At 24.2% G+C, this 23,118-nt stretch overlaps 1 protein-coding gene across 1 annotated transcript; it reads right to left on the bottom strand.

The window, feature by feature from the left end:
- Window positions 1–1,699: 1,699 nt before the first annotated feature.
- Window positions 1,700–23,073, bottom strand: LOC129975816 (probable arginine--tRNA ligase, mitochondrial). Its single transcript, XM_056089046.1, has 19 exons — window positions 22,714–23,073; window positions 21,345–21,439; window positions 19,662–19,767; window positions 19,008–19,103; window positions 17,343–17,440; window positions 16,589–16,728; window positions 16,432–16,508; window positions 14,276–14,360; window positions 13,243–13,316; window positions 12,802–12,908; window positions 11,394–11,495; window positions 11,244–11,304; window positions 10,412–10,485; window positions 10,096–10,223; window positions 7,708–7,885; window positions 6,666–6,761; window positions 4,384–4,458; window positions 2,191–2,254; window positions 1,700–1,859 (listed from the first exon to the last, which is right to left on the bottom strand). Exons 1-19 carry the CDS (start codon window positions 22,747–22,749, stop codon window positions 1,773–1,775), a joined length of 1,779 nt encoding a protein of 592 aa, XP_055945021.1. The 5' UTR covers window positions 22,750–23,073; the 3' UTR covers window positions 1,700–1,772.
- Between the last annotated feature and the right edge of the window lie 45 nt (window positions 23,074–23,118).

Here is a 23,118-nt window from a genome sequence, read left to right as displayed (position 1 = left end):
TCTTTTTTCCCCCCCCCACTTTAACGTGCGTAGTTGGCAATGTGCGAATTAACGAGGGTCTACTAGTAACGTGCAGATTATCTAGGTAATTCACCGTTGATTAGGTAATTTGAGAAATGAACCAATTTTCTTCAATTTAATATACAAATTTATTATTCCTATTAATATTAATATACATATAAAAATTTCCTATTGAAATTACTTATTAAATTTCATATTTAAATTTAAAAAATTAATATAATTTCCTTTCCTATTTAAATTATTTCCTATAAAAATTTCCTATTTAAATTAAAAATTTCTTATTTAATATACAGATTAACTGATATCTGCACTTTAGCGGAAACATATATATACTAAAAGTGAAAATATTGTATTCATGAGGAAAAAAGGGTCGGAAAGGTAACTTCACTGCGTTTGAAATCAGTAATATAATCGATTACGTTGAATTCGATTTTCAGATACTATTAACAGTATTCCTGGGTTTAGTTTAGTTTAGTTAAGTTATATTAACGTCCCATTGTAAAGCAACACTAGGGCTATTTTGGGACGGACCTCGTCATTTTGAACCACGGTCAGATGACGAGGACAACACCTGAGCTGGCACCCCCCTCTCCACACCACACCACACCAGCGAGAGGACGTTTGGCATGACGGATTTAACGGATTCCCTTACATGATGGTTCTTCGGTGGAACCGGGTCTTGAGCCTGAAATCCTACGGCTCCCAAGCCGAGACCTTACCACCAGGCCTTCAGTATTCCTGGGATTAATCGCCCAGGATGGCAGGACAGATTCAGTAAAATGCTTAATTCACATTAAAGGTTAATAAAGTATTCAAATAAATATTCTATGCTAAAGATACGCAAGGCATTCTCTGGCGTAACACGTTTATTTTAGAGAATGCTAGAATATCTGGGGGAGAACCCACCCAGTTAAAAAAAAAAATGGATATTCGAATCTCCAGTCAAGGTTACGTAACATTCTAAGTTTGACTCTTCTTCATATCGTTTTAAAAAAATTCTCATTATAGTTATAACATGCACAGAAAAATGTGTATAACATTGTCGTTATATGTGTAAATATAGATGCTAAAACTAAAAGAAAGAAAAATAAATATTTGTAAAATATATTTTAATTTTCATTTATTTAATTAGATGAAACACCAGCGTGAGTGGTCTCACCAACACTTTTTCGCATATTCCTGTATGGCATTGGCATGTCATAGTTACAAAATATTAATCTTCGTGCATGAATTTGGCATTTTTACTAAAACTATTGTGCAATCCGTGACAAGTTTATGGGTGATTAATCTCAGGCATGTAAGTTATAATATCCGAACATTAAATTTTTATTTAGATTGTATTTTAAAAAACTGTAAACGAAATTTCATCCATTTTGTTAAAAACGTTTTTGTTGTCTTTGTCCTGAGTTTGAAAAATGTTTTTCAAACTCAGGGAGGACATTTCAGCCTCTATTCCTAAACTTTAAACAATGATTAGGTCATTTAAACCTTTTATCAATAATTATTCTGTTTATTATTGTTCATGCCTTACCAACAGTGTATGGAAAAAAATGGCTCAGACTTTGATCACTTTCAATAACTGATAAAATTATATATTTTAATGAAAGATTTTAATTGCATGCTCTTTATTTTGCATATGAAAATTTTTAGAACAATCTGCATTAATAGCAAAATCAGATTATGAAAAAAATTTTATTATAATAAAAACATAACTTACAAAATTAATAAATAAAATAGCTACAATTTATTTCCTACATTTTGTTCAAAGGAGTTATTCCTAATAACTCTAATCCCTTCTGCATGACTAGATGAGCAGCATGGAATAGCAAAAGCCGAGCCTGAGAGGTAAAATAAATAAACATTAGTTTTTAATTTAAAGAACAACAGTTCAATCAAATTCTTTTTAATGAAAAACAGATAGCAATTATGATAGTTATGCATGCTTTACTTAGATGGAATTAAGATAATTTCTAAAATTAAGTTACAGTAAATATTCACTAGAACACCATTTGAAAGTAAAAAGTAAATTTCTTTTTCAAAATCAAATATAATTTGCATTATATGTTTTGAAAAATAACAATTATTCTTTAAACTATTTATTTATAAAAGAAATATTGAATGCATGCATGTATATCAGAAACTTATTTAATCAAATAACAAACTACTTACTTTAGCAACATACAAGCTGGACCCTTTAACTGGTAAGACTTTAATTGCTCTTCCAATGTCATTTCTAAAATAAAATATAAATGAATAATTTAAGGTAATCATTGGAGTATGCATTACTTATAAGATTAAGACAGTATTAAATAAAATATCAAAAATCTATATCTTGTAGAAATGTTAGTAAAAAAAATTAGAAGTGTTCTCCAACTTTTTCAAATGTAAAATTTTCACAGACATCAAGTAGTCAGAAATGATTTGGTGTTAGGCTACAGTTCTTCATTATTAGTATTGACAAAAATATTTTATAAAAAATACCAAATTACATCTAAATACAAATTAAAAGAGGTTGATAATTTCAGTGTAAGGATCATTAACAGAATTTCCTCAATTCAGCTGACTATAGTTTTGAGATACAATTATAACTTTTTCCCTCTGTAATGATCTGAAATATGAAGACCATCAAATTCTTAAATTCAAACTTTTCAACAACTACTACAATATTTAATGTATATCTCATAAATGGAATAACAGGTGCAATAATAAAATAATAATGCGTTATTATTAATGGCATCTTGCACATGCTTATTAAGTCAGTAAAAAATAAGATCAACATTAAAATTTTACTAATGCATTAATGCAAGTAATATTGATATTCAGTTCCAATAAAGAAGGCTTAAATTTGTATTTTTTAAATGCATTATATGGCAATACAAACCATCCTTTTAGCATTCCAAAAGTAAAATCTATAGTAAATAAATTAATATTTGATTTATGATAAAAAAAAATGCTTTTTACATTATCCTACTCCACATTATGAACAATCTTACATGTAAGATTTTTTTTTTTTATTTGGTTAGTTTGATACAGTACAACAATTCATTCAAGTACAAAAATTAATCATTAGAAAGGCTATACTTTAAACACTTCATTATACAAACAATTTAATAATCTGAATAGGTGTTCATTTGAGAACAGAATATCTTTTCTTGATTCCTTTTTAGATAGAAAAGAATTTCACAACCTTATTTCTGTCAAAAAAAATTTATTACAACCCCCAAACTGATTATTTATAACATTAAAAAAAATTAATAAACCCCTTTTAAATGTTTTGTTATTGTTGTTCACAAATGTTGAGGAATTATATAGAAAAAGGCTGGTTAGAAGTTTTTTAAACTAAGGTTTAAAATGATTTGATTTAAAAGAATGTTTTCTTTTTATATGAAATATTTTTTTCTAATGTTTTAATAAATCAGGTTCTATTCAAGAGATGATTATTTTATGTAGTGTGATTACAAATTTGGCACCACATAGTATGTATATTTAGTAAATTTTAATTAATTTAACTGCTTTCTATTATTATTTTTAGATTGAAATGAATATAACAAAATAAATGGCACTTCAATATTTTCATTTTTGATAATTATAGTTAATATGGCTTAATAGTAAGTACTGTTTGAAATATTTTCTTTTATTCAGCAACTTAATTATCAATATTCATCCTTTATGGTGGAGGGGGGGGGGGATAAATGTTCTTTATTGTAGCAACAGAAAATGTTTAAAAACTGCTAGTTCCACCTTTGACCTAAGATTATAGAAAAATGTTTCAGGAATTGTGAGAATCTAGGATTATAGTAATGGACAACTATTACTTTCGACTGACACAAAAATATGCAGAAATTCATTGTTACTAATGCATATCAAAGCACTGACAATAATAATATAATAACATAAAAATATTTTTAATGTATTTCACTGTCTCTCTTTTCAGTATCAGAATAATGTAGCAATAATCCTGAAATTAAGAAATAATGCAAAATGAAGTACTAATCAGATTTTAAAAAGTTTTAATGTTAAATAAATTTTATTTAAAATTACTGAATCAAGATGTACTTTTCTTTACAAATATTAAAAGGTTTTAAACGAGAAAGTTTTCATCAGACCAACTTGCTTTATACAACCTTGTTTAAGGACATAATTCACAGTTCTTGGGATTTTTATTTAGAAATATGTGATTAAAGATTGTTGGAAAAAAATTCAATCTTGGTTTAATAAAACTAAATGCAAATATTCTCAACATTGTAAATATTTATGTTAAGTTGGATTAATGTATCAAATATGTACATGTGAAATATCTTAACTCAATTTCATTCTTTCTATAAATGCATTCTTTAAATGCAAAAATCATTTTGAAATTACCTTAATGTAAACAGGTAATGCACCAAAACACAGGGCTCAAGATCTATGTAGGAATTATAGATAACTTCATCAAATCTGTATAAAATATAGAGACAAAAAAATGTTACAAACAAAGAAATTATTCCTACATATAATTAAATTTTAAAAAGGACTTAAATGATTTAAGGAATAAAAGAACAACATATTTAAAGTTACCAATATTTCCTATTACAAATGAAGCCAATAATGAAAATTTTTTGTTAAGCTGTAAATATATAAATTTACTTGAATTTTGTGTGTGTATATATATATATATATATATATATAAATGTTTAATAATTTTTAAAGTTATTTTTTTTTCATTACATACATACATTAATATTCATGCTTTAAAATTAAGAAATAAACACCTCCTCCTGTTTAAAACAAATTAAATTAAAAGTTTTTAAAATTAATCATATGAAAATAATAAGGGAAAATATTTAACATTTTTTTAGGATACAAAGATAATATATATATTTTTTTAAATCCATGTATTATACACTGAAATGTAAAAGTTTAAACATTAGAATCTTTTCATTTTTAAAAAATGTTCAATTAATTTAGAATTTGAATATGATAACAAAATTCTTTCAATATATTAAAAATTCTCTTAAAATACTATGATCAATATGCAGTTTTATTTTCTATAATACAAACTTTTTGGATAAAAAGGGGAATTTTCTTGTCATAAAAGTCCATACATGATTACAAGTTTCTCTGAATTTTTGTTAGCATATGAAATTTAAAAGAAGATTTTGTTACAGACTTTGAGCTTAAATACTGCATCATGGAGATGCTGCAAGAAAAAGAAATTCAAACAGATGAAGATATGGCAGAGTTAAAAGCTAAAGGCAAGCTCATTTAGGAAATTTTGACTATTATTAACCAATTGAAGTGATTCATTTATTGTGTTTTACTTAATGGATGCATATTTAAAGCAAATCACAGATTTCAAAAGCCATGTGTGAAGAATATATGTAATGACATCAGACCCAAAGATTGGGGAGTAAAAACAAATACTTTTTTTGAAAAGTTTAATGATCAATGTGATTTAAAGATTTCGGCAGATATGATTCATACACAAATTCTTAATGGTTTATTGAAAATGAAAAGAAAAAAAAACCCTCTATGGCACATCATAAATTTAAATGTATTGGGCTTGAAATCATCAGTTCATATGGACTGAAATAAGAATCAGTGATATTGAGCAATGAAGAAAAGGTGAAATCTGGATTAGACCTGATAGCTGGGCATCAAAATGGCATGCCTTATGCAAGAAAACAGTGTTTTTTTAGTCAGAAAGAAGATGGTGATTTCATATTAATTAAAGCAACCTTTTGCTAAAATAAACAAGCACTCTCTGCATTTTACCAATTTTACCATTACCATTTTCCTGGGCTTCTTAATGGTCCTCAAAAAGAATATCCTCAAAATAATGTATTGATTATTACTGTGAAATACAGTTTAATTCTTAGAAATTAAAAATTCTTGTCTGGCTAGTATGTAGTCCAGATCTTAAAACAGGAAAGTAACATTGAGATATCATTTGCCTCTAAGATTTACAACAATGGTAAATTTCATTTACTCATCAGTAAATGAAAAGAGATACATTGAAGATGAATTATGCAAAATCAAAGCCTAATTCAAGAAAAGTTTAGTTATTTTTTTAATGGATACTGGTATTTATAATCTAATCAACAAGGGTGATACACAATCAGTTTATTTTAATTTGATTGTGCATCCAATATTGCCTCAAAAATGTTGAGGCAATATTGATTTTATTTTTAATTTCTTAACAACTTCAATATGCTCAAGTCAACTTTTGTAGTTATAATATTGTACATAGAGCATATTACACTGAAGCCACATTGAAGAGATTGATAAAATGAAATAATGCTAAAACTTGTATGAATTTGGTCATTATCTAAATTTTTGCATTGTAGTGTATATGACTTAATTATACAATTAGGAAAAATAAATTCTCTTGAATTTTTAAAACGAAAACAAGGAATGTATTATTTTAAGCTTTCAATGCAAATTAATTTTTAAAAAATTTCTAATGGTTAATTGTGCTCTAATTCAAGAAATGGCATTACAGATCAAAATAAATTCAATATATAAAATATACAAAGTTAATAATAAATGCGATCAAAGCCTTTGAAATTAAATGCATTAATTTTTAGAAATACATACTACATCAGAATATATAGGGAGAGGAACCTATAAATCAAGTTAAATTTCATAAAATGCTATTTTCCTACCTTGCAAGTTGTTGAATTAAGGCTAATGCTTCTGGTTCTATTAAGCTTGTTAATATACAATCTAGACTTAAATCAACACCACAATTTTCTTTTATGCTGTAAGAGGAGAAAAAAATTAAATCTCTCATATAAAAATATTTCAATGTACCAAAGAAAGAAAATATACTTGAATGCTTTTAAAAATTTTGACATAAAGTTATAAATGAAATAAAAAATATTGTCCAAAAATCTGATATAAACTCATAAGATTTCTATCATACAAAATCTCATTTATTTTATTTGGAAAATGAATAATTAAAAAGTGTAACAAAAAATATTATACTTATTGACACTATTGTATTATTAGTGAGAGGGGGGGGGTCTATGCATTCCTTATAATGCTATGTTAATATAATTTGCATATAGATCCAATTTGCTCAGTAGTAAAAATATTTGGGCAAACTGCAAATAATAACATTTTTTTTTTAATATGCAACTGCAATTTTCAAACAGAGGGAAAAAAAGAGAAATAAGAAACACTTTAGGAGAATTAACTTGTAAATAAAAAAGTCAGGTCTTTTTATCCCTATTATTTATATTATTTTTGAAAAAAAATCTATGCATTTTTAAAACTTGCAGTTATTATTATTATATATATATATATATTTTGTATTTTTATGCATGATCTAAAAGAAGGATGTTAGAACACAGTTATTACAAGAAAACAGACATATTCCATTGGGTTGGGGTTAGAAATTTTATAAGTTAGCATTTCAAATTCCGTAACATTATGACCATAGCAAAATAAACAGCACAGGCTGATAAATCTTGGGAAAAACCAACATTTATAGTAAAAATTATTATAGCTTAGATTTCTATCTATATCAAAAATACCATTTAACTGTTTGAAATATTAATGTTTAAAAATGGGTGTGTGAGAGTGAGAAGATAAGGAATTTCAAATAGAAGCATGCAAAAATGTAAATGTAAAATACTCTAGATACTAATTATAAACTTAAAATGAACACCAATATATAAAATCTTAAATGGAAATTAATCTCACTTGTTAAGTCGAGCATGGCAATACTGCAAGCTGACACCTGAATTTCCTTTAACATTCACAACTTTTTCCCAATCAAAAGGATAATCCCTCTTCCTTCTCAAGCTGAAATCATTGATAATCAAAGATGAAATACCAAGAATTTCAGCCACTTCATCGAGGTTTTCAGTTATTTTAGTAGCTATAAACAATTAAAGAGTTAGCTTTACAAATGATGAAATATTCTTATTTCATTTAATAGTTAAACAGTTTGGAACAGTCTCTTGAATGTTTCAACTCCTCATGCCATTCTTTTCAGAAAGATTTTTCACAGATAATATATAAACAGAAGTAAGAAAAGATAGAATTTACAAGCAATGTACAATTTTATGATAATAAATAAAATCTTAAAAATCAATTATATCCTTTAAGCCTTTATTGTTGTTTTTTGCAAATATTTAAACACCTGAGAATGATTATTAAGAGTTTAGAGATGATGTATTGCTTTACATAGTGTTTCATTCCAGAGTTAAAGATTACACTAGTTTTGAAAAACAAAAAGAAAAAATCTAGAAAGTGAAAAACCATAATTATCCATACGAAATAAATATTTAAAATGAAAATGGAGATGTTGTTGTTTTTATTTGTTTTTACAGCATATCTAAATTTATTGCCAAACTTACAATTCACAGTTAAAATTGGTGGTTAAAATAGGCTACAGGCAGAATGTAATTTTTACTATTAATTTAGAAACCTTATTTCATCTAACTCAAAACATCAAAATAATTTTTTTTTAAACCTTCAAGAGAAACATTGCAATATATTTTCTTTGTAAAATGGAATTTCAGACAATAGTGCCTTTACATCCTCCAATGATCCTATGATTATTAATGCCTCAAACTGACATTATATAAAAAGCTAAGGTGTGATTGCATTGCTATGCATCTTTATATTATTATTAAAAAATTTCATAACTTTTTCTGTAAATAATAATGTTTTTTAATGCTATGCTTTTAAAAATTCTGATATATCTGATTTAAAGATTCTGCCTTAATAAAAATTTTAACATAGAATATCAAGCAATGATATGATGTGTAATAGCGAATTCTATTTATTTATGCATATATTAATTTCATTACTCTTAATTACACCAGAACCCAACTATAAATTGAATAATTTATTGAACATAATGACATATATATTTTCCCTTTTGCTGTCAACTTGAAATACTCATAGATACAGCAGCAATCAATATTTTCATTTAAATATAATTTTGAGATGGAAACATTTTTTAGTGTTTTATGCAACATTTACTCTAAAGTGGTGAGCAAAATGATACTATATCTGTTGTTGGATATTTCCACTGTTATATGCCGCTTCACATCCTACTTGACTTTTCATCTCATATACCAATCAAAGTTATTTATAAATAATTATTTCAAATAAATATACTTTTCATACAATTTAGAAATACTATGTCAATTGTAACAGCAAAAATAGATTAGATTAAAAGCATCATAATATAGTTATAAACATTATTAATATAATTCTTCAAAAATGATATATTATATTAGGAAGTTGCACCCCCTGCTCACTCTATTCAACAAACCTTAAAAATTATGTTATGATTCTTCTGGAATCAATATATGAACCCAACTCACTTCACTTGCTCATTCTATTGTTATGCATTTCTGCTAGAAATAAGAAAAAGAGGTCTAAGAGGTCAGTAGCAATGTTAATGAACTACTGACATTAACATTTTAGTAAAAATTAAATCAAGAAATTTTAATATAAAAAGTTTCTGGTAACAGAGAGATATTTGTGTAAATATTAGAAAAAAATATATATAATTGCAAGGTGTTTAAAAATCATAAGTATTTAAATTAATCATTTAAAACTTCCTCAATAGGCATGATGGATTTCCAAGTGGTTTACTTCATGACTAAATTCAACGATTTTCATTAGCAAAATGGTTTACCCAGCCCATTTCAAAATTAGTAAATCTTTCAACATTTCTAGTGGATTTAACAGATTTCTCCAAAAAAAAATTTTTATTGTGACAACTTATCAGATATTTTCACTTGAATTTATTTTTCTCAGAAACATGCCAAACAAAAAGAACAGAATCACTCCTGTAATTTGGAAATTTCACCCATACACAAAAAAAGCTCCATACTTCTATTTCATTCATTCTAACTGGATCCTCACATGAACGATTCTTCAACACTTTCATTTGCTCTAAAAATTACTTTCCTCTTTTCTTCTAATTACTGTATTTATATAATTAATGCATTAATTATTAATGATGATAATATAATTTTTATATAGTATTTTAAGGGGGAATGTGGTTATATTTCAGATTTCAATTTGGGAAAGGAATAAAAACAGAGATACCATCAATTCTGAACATACTTGGAGAATTCTTCATATTTTCCAGTGTTCTTTCCTTGGCTTCATCTAATATATCATGCAGAAAAACAGCAGTTCCCTTACGTGTACTGAAGTTCAAAATACGCCCAAATGGAACAAACTGTAAATCACTATAAACAGAAAATAAGAAAACGGTAAAGAAAAGAAAAGAAAAAAATATATATTTATTATAGAAAATAAAATTTTAAAAATTAAACTTTTATATAAAAAAAACTATAGAAGAAAATTATCTTATAAATAATTGGAAGTAAAGGTATTTATTTAAATATATAGAAAAGGTCAGATTTTAAGAGCATACTTTGCCCAAGGACAGTTCATAGACTTCAGGAAATGTGTCAGATGCTTAAAATGTGATTTTTGTGTTGAATCTACCTATACTTGAAAAAAGTAATAAATCACATTAAATACTATATACAGAGAAATAAAAGTTACAGAGCATCAGAATTACAATTGTTTTGAAACAAATAAAAGATACTTATCATTAAACAAATATCTTTTTAAATTTGCATTCAAACACTTTGGATAATAATATCCATAACGAAAAAACACAAATTATTATAAATTTACAAGTTATTACTGACAATATTGTTGGATTGAACAACTAAACATATACGGTAATACTTAATGAATAGAGTAAATTAATTTAATCCAATAATTAATAATTCCAAATAATCTAAAGAATGATTTAAGTGAGTTTAATGAAGCATTAAATATATAACTGTCCTCATTGTCAATTTACTTATTTATTCTGAAGATTATATCCATCACTTCAAAAAGTAAATTGAAAAAAAAAATATTAAAAAATAGACAGATCTCCCATTGTTGAAAACATTTTATTTCAAAACAAAAAATTATATATTTATATATCTATATATATATGATGTAAAAATTTCAATATTTGCAAAGCAGTGTCTTTTAATTATATTTTCATAAAGTTCAACATTCAAACAACTATCAATATAATCATAATTTTAATAGATACTTTTGAGATAAACTCTTCACTTTACTGAATTATATTATAAAAAATGGAGAATCTCAGAATTTTGCTTATATTTTAAACATGAATGAAATTTAAAATTTCCAGTAAGGCATTTCAACAAAAAATAAGAAATAACATGCAAATTTCTTACCACATAAAACATGCTATCAAAATGATATTTTTTCCATCTGTCAATAGCAGCAGCAATATCCCTACAAGGTAACAAGTTGATTTTATAGACTCTATTGAGTAAATGTTAAAACTAACAAAGAGATTACTCTAATATATCAAGGAAATAAACCTGGTTAGATAAAGAGAAGTTCCGTCATTTTTACGCAACACTACTTTTTCTTTTTCAGTATTATCATTTTCACCACTTATAAAGGCTTCAATGCTGCCATCTCTGTAATAAAAATATTTTCTTTAAAACAACACAAAATGTATGCAGTTATTAAGATTTATTTTTAAAATTTAGGAAGTATAGAACTGAAGTAGGCTGAAAATTAAATACTTTAACTGTAATAACTTACAAAATTAAATTTTTATATTAAATTTCCTTAAGCATTTGCAATTTGCAAATACTTTTAAGTTAATAAATATAAAGATAAAATATTTGTAAAATATGAAATTTTAAACCACAAGTTATACATTAATGCTAAAAAATTTATCTAATACTGTTATTTGTTAAATTATAATGAAATGTTTAAATTAAAATTATTACCTTTTTCTTTTAATTTTATTAATAAATAGCACTTAAGTAATATGAAATTAACTATGTTGGCAGCAGAATATTTTTATTTTATTTCCTTGAAAATGAAAAAATAAAATAAATTACTAAATATTTTGACTGATATACTACTTTTATATATTGATACTGATATTAAATTACCACTGGATTATCAAAGTGTTTGAAAAGAATATGTAATAAAATTTTAAGACATGCTTTCATCTGCAATTAATTTCATTTATAAAACTATAAAACATTTTTTAAAAAAATGTGAATAGAAGAGATAGTAGAAAAAAGTGCATTGAAAACAACTTGAAAATCGACACTTTTAGAAGTCTTAAAATCAAATGTATTCATTTTCTATTAAGAGATATTTCAAACTGTTGACAAGCTGAGAATATAATTATTATTAATAGTATTGAAATTAGTTCATTAATAATAATTTGAAGAGAAAAATTTTCATTTGAAGGTCATTAGTCTATTGTGAGCTTATCTTAATGATGGATTTTTAAAATTATTAAATGCACGTAAACACAAAAATAATTGTACAAATGAAAATATAGGAAAGCAAACTTTTATCTTAAAATCCATTTTATATTTTATGCAAAATTCCATTTGCATTGTTTGGATTTAAAAGAGCTATCCCTTCGAAAATAGTTTTATTATAATTCCAAATTATGAAAAACTTTATTTAAAAAAATTAATGAGATAATAAGATGGTCACACACAAGTTTAATATTAAAATACATTTGAATTGACATTTTTTTTAAAATATCCTCAACACTATCTTTAAAGTAGGAATTAATAGAAAGTAATAGTTGTTAAAAAAATTTGATTGTATGGATAAATCAGCTAGTTTAAATACTATAATTATTTATGATGCATATACCACTTTAAAATATTCAATCATTTCTAAAATAAAATAAACTAGAAATATACTCTCATAAAATAAAGACTAATAAAAAAATAGTTTGATACATACTTATTACATATAACTAAATTTTGCTTAATTAGAACATCATATATTTCATCAACTTTGTCAGCATACATTGATTCACCATGTATTTCATCAAAATATATGTTCAGCCTCTACAAAAATAAACACTGTTGTATAACAAAATGAAAAGAATAACTTGTACGCATATTTTATTAATTGTGAATTTTTTTTTCTAAAACACATGTGATAATTTCAAGTATTTCAATTCATTCTTCATTTGCGATTTTTACAAGTTTCAATTCTCTCAATTCTACACATTACCTATTTCAAAATTTTAAAAACAAAATTATTTTTATTTTTATTTTCTCATCTTTAAGACACAATTTGAGGATATTATCTCAATAAACATTTTTTTACCTAACAACTTCCTTTTTAATAAATAAGATCACAATCACTAAAAGCTTGGGGGAAAAAAGGAATACAAACCTTATATGTAATATCCATTTCTTTCAAGCTCAAATCTCGTAATTTTTTCCATAAAGCTAAAACTTCTGGATCCCCTACATAAAGACATAAGAAAATTAATAAAATATAAAGAAAAATTACCTCCCTTCAATCAAATGCCTTTTTCCCCTTCAAAATCAATACAAAATTATGTCCAAAAAATAAACATAAGTATTATTAAATTTGTTAAATTGGTATTCACATAAGATAGTTTTCATTTGTTCTTTCTCAGATATAAAGTAGGCCAAAAAATGTGTAAGTAATTTTTCAAAAATTATTTAATAAAGCATTAATGTCATAATCAAAGCTTCATAATTCAAATTAATGAATAAAAGTATAGAATCTTTACAATTAGTATTCACACCTATTATTTAGACATTGTTAATATTCATTTCCATTGTAAGACTACAGCTGCTAAAGCAATCTGATAAGACTTGCAAAAGTCATTAAATATGCATATTAAATATAATAGCTAAGAGCCTGCCAGTAAGATACCTAATGAACCAATCATAAGGCATATACAGCCAAAAGGTGTGACCCCCCCCCATTTAGTCAATAATGGTTAACAATGAACAGAACAAAATAAAGATTCAATAATTTTTAATGAAACTTTGGGTAAAAGACTCAGAACATTTTTGATAAGAGCTATTTATGAATATAACGAGGAAAATAGATCCTTCAATAGACAGAAAAAAAATAATCCATAGTCATTTTATGAATGAAGAATGCGTATAACAAAAGTAACAACAAAATGTAAACAAAAAGGGACATAAACAAGTTACAGCAGTTTTTTCTTTTCAGAACTTAAAATAATTTTTATTTTCATAATAATATATTTTAAAAGGTTAATTGTATATAATTTATATACATATATATATATTACAAAAAATGAATACATCTTTCAAGTTATATTATAAGGTAATAGATGAAATATTATTTCTTTATACATATAATTCAGCTAAACATTATCAGAAACACGAAAAATACTTCATGGTTGGGAAATAAATAAGAATACCTTCTTCCATCTTCTTAAAATACATTTTAGCCTCTGCATTAAAAGTTGGATTGTTTTCATTTTGCTCATTAGCTTTCTTGTAAACCTAAAAAATATAATAATTTAATATTATAAAGCAAATAACATTTGGAAAATGTTTTTTAAATCTAATTTAGATAAAAATTATACATTCACATAAAATTATAATATTATATATATATATAATTTAGTTCATAAATAAACATATTAAACTTGAAATACATATTTTAAAATATCTGGTTAATAATCTTACAAAAAATGTATAATAAGACTTTTAAGATCAAATTCAATTAATTAAGATCATTAATAAGATTAATTAACAAATTAAGATCAAAACAATTCCATTAAGTACAGATGTCCTGAATACAGAAAAATATTTGTACACGAGTATTACATAATGGTTGAAAATAATATAATATTTTGACTATATTTTACTCCTTACTGTTGCATCATTGTATGAAATTTACAGTACACCATACAGATTCTACTTATTAATTATTTGAGTCTCATACAGTGTAATTATATTGCTCCTATTCAGTATTTAAAAATGCAAGTAGCTAAATGATTAGAGTCAAATTGATAATAACTGAATTTAGCCAATATTTTATGTATATGTTCCTATGGAAAGCAAAAAATATCATTGTAATGCTTAACACTTTATAGTTGTTGTTTTTTAAAATTTTTATTTATTTATTTGAGATCCCTAAATTTAAAAATATGCATAAAAGGACCACATATTTAAAAAATATAAACCAATAAAAACCGCAATATGCAATACAAATACAATTAATTAAACAATGTTTCAGTGCTATAAAAATATTCAAAATAAGGGGTTTTTTTTTGAAATTAGAGAAGATTTGCATTGGAATGCATTAACATCAATGCAAATGTATGTCTGCATGAAATAAGAAGAAAATATCCCATCAGAGAAAGATTCAATATACTGGAAAAGTAAACCAGTCAGCCATTTTGAGCGGGCAGAATTTACAATCTTCTTTTTAAACAAAAGAAATTAAACTGAATAAAAAAATTTTAAATGGTAGCAAGTTGTAATGTTTTATTGCAGGCAAAATTATTTAGAGCTGTACATAAAATAATAAGAAATTGTGCATATTCATAAGAAATTTAGAGTTATGTAATTCTAAACAGCAGAATACTGAAGCCCTGTGACTGCTCTACTCAGCATACAAATGTTCCAAATTATATTCAGGTATCAAAACATATTATGTTTTTGAATGTTGGTTGAATAATATGTCCTGACATAAAATTTATCTTCTAACTTAAATTTCTTTTAATTAGATAAGATTAAATTATGATTAGCAAATTGAAAAGATTCATAAATAAATAATACAAATGAGTTTTAAAAAATAGTAGTTATATAACAAGAATGGGTTAAAATTTCAAATGTTATTTTCAATTATTTGAAAAAGCATGTTTAAAAAATAAAATAAAAATGTAACAGATATATGTTATAAATCTTCAATTACAAATTCCCAAGATTTTTTTTTTCAGACTTAAGTTTGAAAAGTAAGAAACTTTAACATTAAGAATACTTATTTTTAAATAAAAGAACAAAAAAAAAAAAAAAAACTATGTGGTTTAAAAAGATTACATTTAATATTAATATTCAATAAATAAAATTTTTAACAAATTTATTATAACTATAATGTGTAAGCATATTTTGAATTGCCAATATTAATTAAACATAATTTATTTAAAACTGGCAATTTAAAATAAATTCAAATGAATTACTAATTAAATAAAGAAGCATTTTTCCATGAGAAATTATAAATACTTTCAAATTTTTAACTCAAAATGCCATTTACTTGCATTATTTACATTAACTTTGTTAATTAATTGCTAACAAAGTAAAAATTATTTAATAAAATGTTCAATCTTCAATCAATTTTTCATTTTTTTTAATCTTCAATTTATATTTTTAAAATGAAATGAGAAGTTTATAATAAAGAAATATTAAGAGGTAATATCTTTAATTGATTACTTTGAATCAGAATTGTCAATTTATATTTATTCTTCTATATTATTTAAACTACTTTATATAGATTGCATAACTACGACTGAAAGAAGTGTAATGTACATTATAAAATCTACTGCACTTTCAAATTAAAAATATATACCTCAAATAAATAATTTAAAGGGTCTTTCTGCAGCATTTCTTTGCAACCAAATTTATTAAAACCAACAGCAAGTATTCCTTTAAAAAAATAGAATAACCAAATTAATAATTTCAAGATTAAAAGTAGTATAATTAAGGAAACTTAAATTTCTACTAACCATATTGTAAGCCCCAATCCCCAACATAATTCAATCTTGTTACTTTATGTCCAACATATTTACAAAGATTTGCTATGTAATTTCCAATTATAGTTGAACGAAAATGTCCAAAGTGAAAAGGTTTTGCTACATTGGGAGAGCTAAAATTATAAAAAAATATTACTTTCAATTGCATTGAATTAAATAAGAAAGCATAGACAACATAAGCGGCTTACTCAAAATATGAGATATCCCTTTTTTAATAAAAATTATTAATAAATGGTACATTATTAATTTTGAAAATTGTTTTTGAAACTATACCAACATCTATAAGGATTACATTACTTGAAAAAAATAAAGCAGAAACTAGTACATAACATTAATAGTAAAGTGTACTACCTTTTAAAATTAGTGACTTGTTATGTCCTTTTAATTTATTTAAATAAATATAAAACAACCTTAATTTTAATGAAATTTTAAAACTAAAAAATTATATTAGAACACATGTAACAGTTCTTAGCTTCATAAAATAAGAGTTATAAAGAATACAAAACAGATTGTTCTTTTACAAGATGATTTTTAGATGGAATTTTAGTAAACTCCATGACAAAAAAAAAAAAAAAAAAAAAAATCCATATATTAACTATAAAAGTGAAAGAGAGTTGAGATATAACCAAGAATAAAGAAATAACACTACAAGCCAGTAATACATTGGCATAAATTATAATAATTCATAATAAACTTAATTACAGTGATAAACAAAAAATTTCTTTACCTATATTCAACAATAAAATTTTCAGGTGGTATATTTCTAAAAAAAGTACTATTAGCAGGAATTCTGCCAATATTTCTGATTATGTCCAAAATAATGCTCTGAAAAAAGAAAAAAAAAATTAAATATCAAATAAATTAAAGTATTTAAACAGATTTTAGATTACTTATCCTGATGAAGGTGCAATAACAAACTATTAAAAAAGAATATTTTACATGTAACAGCATTTTATTTCACCTCTAAAATAATAACTACAATTAAGAATATTTATAATATAGGAAAAGTATATTTGCATCAACTGTTATTACTATATTAGCATTACACTCAAATCTTGGTGGGACAACACCTATGGAGAAACATTTCAAGACAGCCCCAAAATGTTTAACAAATTTAGACTTCATTCACACAACTGTATCATCTAAACAATTTTCAACATTGTGAAACTCATCCCATATAATTCTAGTGAAACCTCAAATGAGATTAATCTAATAAATTAAAATGACAATTGCACAATTTATTGCATTAATTCAAAAAAAATTTCATTTACTAAGGGATTGCTTCAGAAACTATTACTCCTAATTATGGTATATTCCTTGACTTTTTGTAGTTATAAAATGTATGGAATTGCTCTAGAAGAGTATCATCTCTCAAGATAAGAAACAACATTATCACAAAAGATGAATTAATATATTCATGTCTTAAAAAATTCTCTCAATAACACAGAACCTCATTCTGTAGTCTGGAAACTTTGGACAGAATCTTCTTTAAATGAATAAAGTGGCAGAATTTCCTTTAAATATAGGTTGAGATATTTTTAATATTCATCCCACATTGTTATAAATACTGAAAACTAATAATCTCAGATGAGAAATTAGTTTTAAAAAAATCATAGCAAACAATTTAATAGAATGAATTAAATTTTGAAATATCTAAAGTAAAATTAGCCCAAAACACACTCACATATATATATATATATATTTAAGTGTTGGGAAATTTATATCTCAAGTACATTTGCTCAAAATACAGAATTTTCTCAATTATCTGATGAATTAAAGTTATTTTCCATTAAGTCTTTTCTGTATAGAACTCAAATTGATCAAATTTAAAAGAATAAACTAATGTATTTTTACATTACAAATGTAAGCTCAATATTTAGAATAGCAGGAATATCAAATGTTAATTACAAGATAAATACCATAGCAAATCCAATAGTTTATCAAATTAACATGAAAGGTTTTTTTTGTTTTTTTGTATTTGCTGTTCCAATCTTAATGATGTTGACTTATTTTTTAAAATATCAAAAGATGCTTGATTCATCATTGATCAAAAATTAATCAAAAGCAAGATTTGAAAATTAAACTAAAAATGTTAATAATTATAATTATTTTTTTTAATTGCTCTAGGTAAAAAAAAATTACATTCTTAAAAGTTATTAATGACCATAATAATAGCTGCCATTTTAAAGACAAATTCTAAAAAAACATTTGTGTTTTAGGAAATTAATTGTGAACAATGCTTTGTCAATAGCAAAATGAATTCATGAAAAGTGAAACCCGTTATAACTGTAATTGAAATATATATATTTTTAATACACATAATAATTAAAATAAAGTTTCAAAAAATATAGAAGGCATAAATAAAAAAAAAATTTAAAAACTTCATACATACAGAGGAAAATAATTCTTGATCAACAGTGAACACTATTTTTTCTTTGTTGACATGATCAGTGAAAATATCAGTGATTCCATCAAATGTTGGAAATTCCTATATGAGGGAATATATAAAGCTTTTAGCAATTTGGATTAGATATAATTATATAAAAAAGGAAACAATCCTTAAAAAATAACAATTTACTAAAAATCATTATACAAACTTTAAAATAGAATTAAAAAGCTGGATTTTTCTAAATTCAACATTCTAGAAGTGTTTAAATTTTGCATATTAAATAACAATTCTCATTAGTAAAAGTAAAATCTCTGGTTGTATATTTGTCCTATTAACTATTGATGAGATAAACTATTTTTACATAATTGTCTCATGGCTTTTAAAATAGATATAAAAAATATTTTACCTATACAGATTTTTTTTAAAAATAGATACATAAATATGGATCAAGGTTTTAAAAAATATATACAATACATAAACATGAATCAGCTGTTCTTGAATTAAATATTAAGAACAAAAGAAAAAAATGGTTCAGCCACTTGAACGGATAAATTATTAAAGATACAATTGCATTTTTTAACACTTCATTGCTTATACCATTTCTATAAACTATTTCAAAACATAAATCATAATTTTTTAAAATAAAAAATGCATTACCTTATTTTTTAAATATGTCATAACAGTATTGAGATGTATTCTTTCTTGTAATTCTGGTTTCAATTTTAAAACATCTTTCCATGAAATTTCAAACTGTGGTGACGAGCTAAAATATATTTTTTTAAAAATTAACAAAGTTTGAAATTGTAAAAATAAACAATATTTATCAGATATACTTAAGCTGAATTTTATCAGACTAACTTTTTGAAATAATAATACATAATAAATATACGATTTGATCTTTCATGAAAATGATTATGGTGACCAATAACATAATGACCAATGACAATCCTATATATATATATATATATATTAAAGAATTCATCAAAAAATCAAGCAATGTTTGAAAACAGTTATTCTAAAGAAAAATCCCAAACTTTTTACAAACATCTGCTATTTATCTCATAGATGATCTTTTTATAAATAAAATAGACAATGATTCATCAAATTTCTTTACCAATTCATCTGAGATGCTGAAAAAAGGATAACTTTTGTTCATTATTTTAGGCATATTTAATTAAATGCATAATATATAACTGGGATATATTTTCTATGTTGGAAATATTTGAATAAAGGAGTAAAAAAATTGAAACACACAATAAACACAGCTCACCAATAAGGCTTTATTGCAATGATTTATGCTTTTAAGTAAAAATAATAAAAAAGGAAATAATCAATAATATATCAATTACTATTTGCAGCAAGCTATTAAAATAAGTTCAAATACTCATTTTATATTAAATTAGAGCAATGAATGAATTAGAAATAAAAGCATCACTTTTTGAAGCTGTCCATTTTCAAATGTGTAAGAATTAAATCTTAATATATATATATATATATTTCTTTAGTGTTTTAAGAATTGTTTGAGAAGCATGAACAATAAGGAAAATTTAGAGTTCCTGTATTAAAAAATTCATGGGTAAGAAAAGTCAATAACAATACTTAATACTTTCAAAATATATATAATAACAAAAATGATAGCCTATATAACTATTATGAGAATTACACAGAAAAAGTTCAATAATTTTAATATTATTCTTTTGTTTTACTTGCAGAAGCTCTGCTATGAAATAGTTAAATTATTTCATGCAAAATTCATTTTTAAAATTTGCAAATAAATTAAATTTGAGTTTTTAAAAAAATTTCAAAATAAAGAAAGTTATTCTACCACTGTTGTTATATTAGACCAATTTTGCATGATTAATTCATTCAGTAAAGAACTAGAAATTAAACATTAATCAATTTCAAGTTGAAGAAAAATGCATCCAAGCAATGAAATTAAAAATAATAGCAAAGGCCTATAACAATAAAAAATGTCAATATTTTTCAATAAATAAGCAGTAGTCACCAATTAAATTGTTAAATAAAAATTTCATTTTTATATTGGAACAACAATAAACAATGTTTATTCAAGTACATTAAAGATAACAGCTTTATGCAGCAAAATTAGTAAAACACTCTTTCTGCCTTTTATGGCACAAAATTATTATATCCAGTAGTATTTTAGTTACTATCATAATAACAGCAAAGTACCAAAACAAATGTTATTTTCTGAATAACTGTAAAAACAATAAATTATTATCTAAAATAGGATCATTCAGAAAATTATATTTAAAAATATATAAATTTTGTAATATATTTTATGGAAATTTCTGAAGGGGAAAAAAAATTACTACTACTTACAATTTTGGCTGATTCAATTTTAGAGATAATGGAAGAGTGTCCCAAAAAATAACTTTCTCTTCTTTTTTTAAATATTGTTTGAAAGTTGACACAAACTGAAATTCAATATAAGTAAGATTAAATCATAAATTTAGCTATATAATAAAAAAAATACTATTGAATTCCTAAAATATTAATAAGAAGGAATTCAGGAGCATTTATTAGAACAGTGAATAATTTTGATGAGACAATAGTAGAGATATAAAAATAGCATTCCAATAAATATAAAACTCAGATAATAGGCAAGTAAATTATATTCATAAAATAAGATGTAATCAATGATAAGCATTAATACTTAGTACTAAACATATATTTTAAAATATATATATAAGTTTTTTATGAAAATGCTTTTCTATTGGTTCTGATTTTGTGATCACATTCACACCCATGCAATTTTAAGAACGTTGATACCTAAAGTTTCCTTAATCAAAGTCTATGATCTAGATCCAAAGTCCTGATGATAGAACTAATAATGAACCCCGAATTCTAGATACTACAAAATTAAAAAAGAGCCCCACTCCACCCAAAAAAATAGTCTGAAAATGCAAAAAACTAAAAGAAAATATTAAATGACCTGTTCTAAAAAGTATGACTTTCATGCTAAATGATAAAAAATATAACAATGCAACAAAAATTCACAAATATATTAAGTAAAATAAATTCTAAAATCATCGAGCTCAAGTTTTTAAAAAAGCAATCATTAAAAATATATGAAATGTCAATTAGGAGTATTACAGATTTATAAAATCTAAAATATAAGACAAAAATAAATTGAACAATACAATTTTAAAAAGCAATATTTTTAGAAAATTTATTGAACATACATATAAATGCAATGGAGAGAGTGTAAAAAAAAAGCAGCTTAGCTAACAGTAACAAAAGGTTGTAAATGGTAGATGGTTGAAACTGCATTTAGTTTTGAAAATTTAATTTAAAATTTGATTGGAAATAGATTGGAGTTATTAAAAAGCCAATTATTTTTAAAAATTTAAAATGGTGTCAAAAATAGTTTTTATGTGATATTTTCCAAAGTTATAATGGGAAAACTTTCAAACCATTATGTAACACATTTAAGGATGAGCTATCACCATTGTAATAATATAGTAAATCCTTCAAGTGTTTAGAAGCATGTGTACCAAAGACTCTCACTCTCTCTCTCTGTGTATATATATATATATATATATATATATTGTATATTAGGGATTCTAACAAAATTTTTTGAGAGAAAATAAAATTTTCATACTTTATTATCAATTTATGGAATTGAAAAGAAAGCAGAAGCAATTGTACAAAATAACGCAATGTATATGCTTCATTGCTTTTTACTTACATGATCTGTAATTCTTCTACGAAAAACCGATGCCATGTTAAAAATTCACAATTAGAAACTCTCATCAAAAATAAAATGTAAGATAAAATTAATCTTTTCACAGAGCCATTCAAAATGAAAATAATAAACGATCGGAAAAGTTTTTAAACAGAACTATAGATAATGGTCTACTCTTCGGTTACTAAAAGCAAATACATCCATTAAAGTAAAATATTTGATATTTTAATAATTTAAAACACGATTGTCAATATAAATTAAAGATCGGTCAATAATTATTTTCTTTAATTTTAAAGATTAATCGAAATTATTAATTCACACAATCAATTCTCCCTCCATAAATCCCAAAGCATGAAGAAAATATAAAGTTTGTTTACAGTTTACATCGGTGTCATTTCATTTCAGTTA

The sequence above is a fragment of the Argiope bruennichi genome, chromosome 7 (genome assembly GCF_947563725.1).
Source record: "Argiope bruennichi chromosome 7, qqArgBrue1.1, whole genome shotgun sequence".
NCBI lineage: Eukaryota > Metazoa > Arthropoda > Arachnida > Araneae > Araneidae > Argiope > Argiope bruennichi.
This window is presented reverse-complemented; position numbering and strand designations above follow the sequence as displayed.

Coding starts and splice junctions, on each gene's coding strand:
- LOC129975816 (XM_056089046.1), bottom strand. CDS start 22,749: ATGGCATCGGTTTTTCGTAGAAGAATTACAGATCAT. Junction 10,224..10,411: donor ATGAACTGTCCTTGGGCAAA/GTATGCTCTTAA, acceptor TTCTGTTTATAG/TGATTTACAGTTTGTTCCAT. Junction 1,860..2,190: donor CCAGCTTGTATGTTGCTAAA/GTAAGTAGTTTG, acceptor TTTACCTCTCAG/GCTCGGCTTTTGCTATTCCA.